The sequence below is a fragment of the Musca vetustissima genome, unplaced genomic scaffold (assembly GCF_032173495.1).
Source record: "Musca vetustissima isolate MV318-11 ecotype Yass unplaced genomic scaffold, APGP_CSIRO_Mvet_v1 utg16717, whole genome shotgun sequence".
Classification (NCBI taxonomy): Eukaryota; Metazoa; Arthropoda; class Insecta; order Diptera; family Muscidae; genus Musca; species Musca vetustissima.
In genome coordinates this window covers 63,427-67,795 of record NW_026872559.1, presented here as the reverse complement: position 1 = coordinate 67,795, position 4,369 = coordinate 63,427, and the positions used below count along the sequence as shown (strand labels likewise).

Sequence of the window (4,369 nt, the reverse complement as noted above, 5' to 3'; positions counted from 1 at the left end):
CAGTTCCTCCGTAACTCTCCCCCAAAACCCTCCGACTGTCCGACTTCTTATTAGATTCACATTTTAATATATATGCATTTTATTTTCAGATATTCTCGTGACCCCTTGCATTTACTCATCGCACTACAGCAAGAACTACACCGAAATGTCCCACTGTAATGGATGCAATACTTTATTTAAATCCGTAACCATATGGCAACATCATGTGATGTACACCTGTCACACAACGAGGGTTCTCGAGGTCGAAAAGCCGATAGCATAATATCGATTATTTTGGTCGAAGATCAACCTATGTATCCCTAACAATACTACTGACACAAGGAGACAAATTCGCAAGAGCAAATTTAAAGAAATTGTTGAGTGACTATAAATTATAACTTAAAATTCCAAAATATGGCCAAAAATAAAAGCACAGTCTATCTAGGCTATGAGGACGAAGAGATTACGGATAAGCATGCTTCGTTATTGAATAGTACCATAAATAAAATTGGTGGTAGTGCGGTAGGTGTTCTATAGTAATTTTTTTCGTTTATTTGCTATGTGGTGGTATGATGGTGCGTGTGGTATGATTCGGGGAACAGTGGAAAAGGGTTACGATGACTAGGATTTGAATTCCATCATATTGAAGAGGAAATTGGGGAAATGAAATAAGTAGATGGATGTGAACGGTTTTGTGACATTTTGTATCTCGAAGTTTAGATGGGTACACCAAATGCAAATAACTGTTATTGATTTTATTAAAAAAGGATAAGAATCTGCGAATATGACACTTAAGTTTACATTCAATTTAACCATATTTCACCGTACAACAAATAATTGATTTTTCCTTTTTTGTCCTTATATTTTTTCTAGGATTGGCCAAATGGTGAAATAAAAATTCCAGCCTGTCCTTTATGCGGCACAGCACGTCCATTGATAGTACAACTGTATGCACCTCTAGAAATGTCTCAATTTCATCGTACCCTTTATATATTTGCATGCTTGAATCCTGTTTGCTCGCAAAATTCCAAGAGTTGGCTATGCGTCAGGACCCAACATTTGGATACACCTGATCATAGTGATATTATAAAGGCTGTAGCTTCACCCAAAAATAATAAGCAGAAAAAGAAAAAGGAGGCGAGCAAGCAAGCAACCGGAAAGCTGTCTTGGTGTAGTGGAGCAGATGATTGGGGTGCCGTCGACGATCAGGCAATTGTTGGCGAAACCATAGAAAAAATGGATACAGAGGCGGACGAATGCAATGAATCGAATGAGGAAAATGGCAATGTGATCAGTGGAAAAAATGTCAATTTACCATTGTCCAGTGATGGCGATGAACGTCCCTCATCGTCGAATGAGGACGATGACGAAGATGAAAGCAATTCCATGGACAATGAACTGATAATGAATTTCAATCAAATGGATGTTCGGGCTGCACAAAACGTTGCCGAAGATCCCAATGCCAATTGTGCTGATGCCGCTGCTGGCGGTGGTGGTGGTAATGGCATTGCTGCTGCAGCTTCAGCAGCAATATGTGCAGAAATTGAAGGACCTGAGACGGATGTGGTTCTAGTCGAAACACCTCAAAAGCCTGAACGTGATTTAATAGCCTTACTTAAGCATACACCTACACCGGCCGCCTTAGGACCATTAGCTAAATTATCCGATCTCACAATTAAACCATATTTTATTGCGGTAGATTTAGAAATGAATGCATCGAGTCAGGATTATGAATCATATGGTGGTTCATTGTCGGCCGAACATATTCGTGAACTTTATTTGGAATATAAGAAGCAGGATGAATCGGCAATGTCACCTGGTAGTGCTGGCGGTAGTGCAGGAGGTGGTGGTAGTGGTGTGGCCGCAGCAACTCCCGAAGATCAGGAAGCCTATGAGAAAGCTTTACCGGCACATGGTGATTTAATGTTCCATCATTTCTTAAGTACTATTCAACAGAATCCTGGTCAAATTTTAAGGTGAGTGCATACAAATATGCTTCTGTAGAAGATTTAGCGGATGATTCATATAAAATATCAATCTTCACCGACTGAAAAAGTACCTTCCATTTTCTAAAAAGATTTATAAAGACAAAAAACTGTCCTTTTTTGGAATTTTCGTAGCAGGACTGATATCACACTTCGTTGGCAGAGTAAATTTATATCTACACGGTATATGAATAATAAGGGGATAATGCCACACCTATAATAGTCTTCGACGGGTAGAGGCGGGTTTTAAAAAGAAAATTTTCTATCGAACTATATTTTCGTAAGAAGTTCGACAGATATAAGCGTGGATTTTTTAAAGAATATTTTCGCAAGAAGTTCGACAAATATAAGCGTGGATTTTTTAAAGAATATTTTCGAAGGAAGTTCGAAAAATATAAGCGTGGATTTTTTAAAAAATATTTTCGAAAAATATAAGCGTTGATTTTTTAAAGAATATTTTCGAAAGATATATGCGTGGATTTTTTAACGAAGATTTTCTCAAGAAGTACGAAAAATATAGGCGTGGATTTTTTAAAGAATATGTTTGAAAGAAGTTCGACAAATACAGCGTGGATTTTTTTAACGAAGATTTTCTCAAGAAGTTCGAAAAAATAAGCGTGGATTTTTTAAAGAATATTTTCGAAAGAAATTTGAAAAAAATAAGCGAGGATGTTTTAAGGAATATTTTCGTAAGAAGTTTGAAAAAAATAAGCGTGGATTTTTTAAAGAATATATTCGAAAGAAATTCGAAAAAAATAAGCGTGGATTTTTTAAAGAATATTTTCGAAAGAAGTTCGAAAAAATAAGCGTGGATTTTTTAAAGAGTATTTTCGAAAGAAGTTCGAAAAAAATAAGCGTGGATTTTTTAAAGAATATTTTCGAAAGAAGTTCGAAAAATATAAGCGTGGATTTTTTAAAGAATATTTTCGAAAGAAGTTCGAAAAAAATAAGCATGGATTTTTTAAAGAAAATTTTCGAAATAAGTTCGAAAAAAATAAGCGTGGATTTTTTAAAGAATATTTTCGAAAGAAGTACGAAAAAAAAGCGTGAATTTTTTAAAGAATATTTCCGAAAGAAGTTCGAAAAGAATATGAGTGGATTTTTTAAAGAATATTTCCGAAAGAAGTTCGAAAAGAATAAGCGTGGATTTTTTAAAGAATATTTTCGAAAGAAGTTCGAAAAGAATAAGAGTGGATTTTTTAAAGAATATTTCCGAAAGAAGTTCGAAAGGAATAAGCGTGGATTTTTTAAAGAATATTTTCGAAAGAAGTTCGAAAAACATAAGCGTGGATTTTTTAAAAAATATTTTCCAAAGAAGTTCGAAAAACATAAGCGTGGATTTTTAAAAAAATATTTTTTGAAGAAGTTCGAAAGACATAAGCGTGGATTTAAAAAAAAAATATTTTTCGAAGAAGTGCGCAAATATAGGCGTGGATTTTTTAAAAAATTATTTTTGGAGGAAGTTCGCAAATACGAGGTGGATTTTTTAAAAAATTATTTTTGGAGGAAGTTCGCAAATACGAGGTGGATTTTTTAAAAAATTATTTTTGGAGGAAGTTCGCAAATACGAGGTGGACTTTTCAAGAATTCTTCTGAAGAAGTTTATCATAAATTAGAGTGGATTTTAAAGAATATTTTCTGAAGAATTAAAATATATAAGCCTGGATTTTTAAAGAATATTTTCTAAAGAATTACGTTTATTTTATTTCCAGATATTCTCGTGACACCTTGCCTTTACTAATCGCACCACTGCAAGAAGCTATACCGAAATGTCCCAACTGTAATGGTGATACAATTTGTGAAGTTCAAATTTTGTCCACATTAATACCAAAATTAAAAATGCAACAAAGCAATGAGAATGCGCCACTGGAATATGGCAATGTATTGGTGTTTACATGTTTGAAAAGTTGTTGGGATACACCTGATAAAATGCGATATGAAAAAGTTATAGTGCAGGCAGAAAAATAAATCGAAATTATTTTAAATCCTAAATCCAATCTACACATCGCAATTAAATGTGTAAAGCAAAACAACAACAAAAACGCGTACGGAAAATACAGAGAGGCTAAACATAACAGCTATACAAAAATATAATATATTAAACCAAAGCAAACATTTATTACGAAAACTTTAGAAGATTGTTTATATATGCTAACTATACTTTCTAATAATCTCCTAACCTAAAACAAAACCCGTTGACAAATGTGGTAAGGACATCGTATATAACAATTAATTACATAAATCTATATGTATTTAAAGTTGTGTTATCACCTTGACAAATTTCAATATTATTACTAATAAACCAAACCAGACAAATTCTGTCCTCTAAATAAATGAAAACAAATCACTAAACGGCTTCACTCAAAATGGAAACTTGAACATATTTATAAGATGAGATTGATTTT

At 33.6% G+C, this 4,369-nt stretch overlaps 1 protein-coding gene across 1 annotated transcript; it reads left to right on the top strand.

Annotated features, from left to right (window-relative positions):
- Window positions 1-358: 358 nt before the first annotated feature.
- Window positions 359-3,940, top strand: LOC133329436 (programmed cell death protein 2-like). Its single transcript, XM_061537944.1, has 3 exons — window positions 359-501; window positions 853-1,955; window positions 3,677-3,940. Exons 1-3 carry the CDS (start codon window positions 394-396, stop codon window positions 3,930-3,932), a joined length of 1,467 nt encoding a protein of 488 aa, XP_061393928.1. The 5' UTR covers window positions 359-393; the 3' UTR covers window positions 3,933-3,940.
- Window positions 3,941-4,369: the final 429 nt, after the last annotated feature.

Bases quoted from the DNA above. Each gene is read 5' to 3' on its own strand.
- LOC133329436 (XM_061537944.1), top strand. From the start codon at position 394: ATGGCCAAAAATAAAAGCACAGTCTATCTAGGCTATGAGGACGAAGAG. The intron at 502-852 runs GTAGGTGTTCTA...TATTTTTTCTAG, and splicing joins ATAAAATTGGTGGTAGTGCG to GATTGGCCAAATGGTGAAAT. The intron at 1,956-3,676 runs GTGAGTGCATAC...TTTTATTTCCAG, and splicing joins AATCCTGGTCAAATTTTAAG to ATATTCTCGTGACACCTTGC.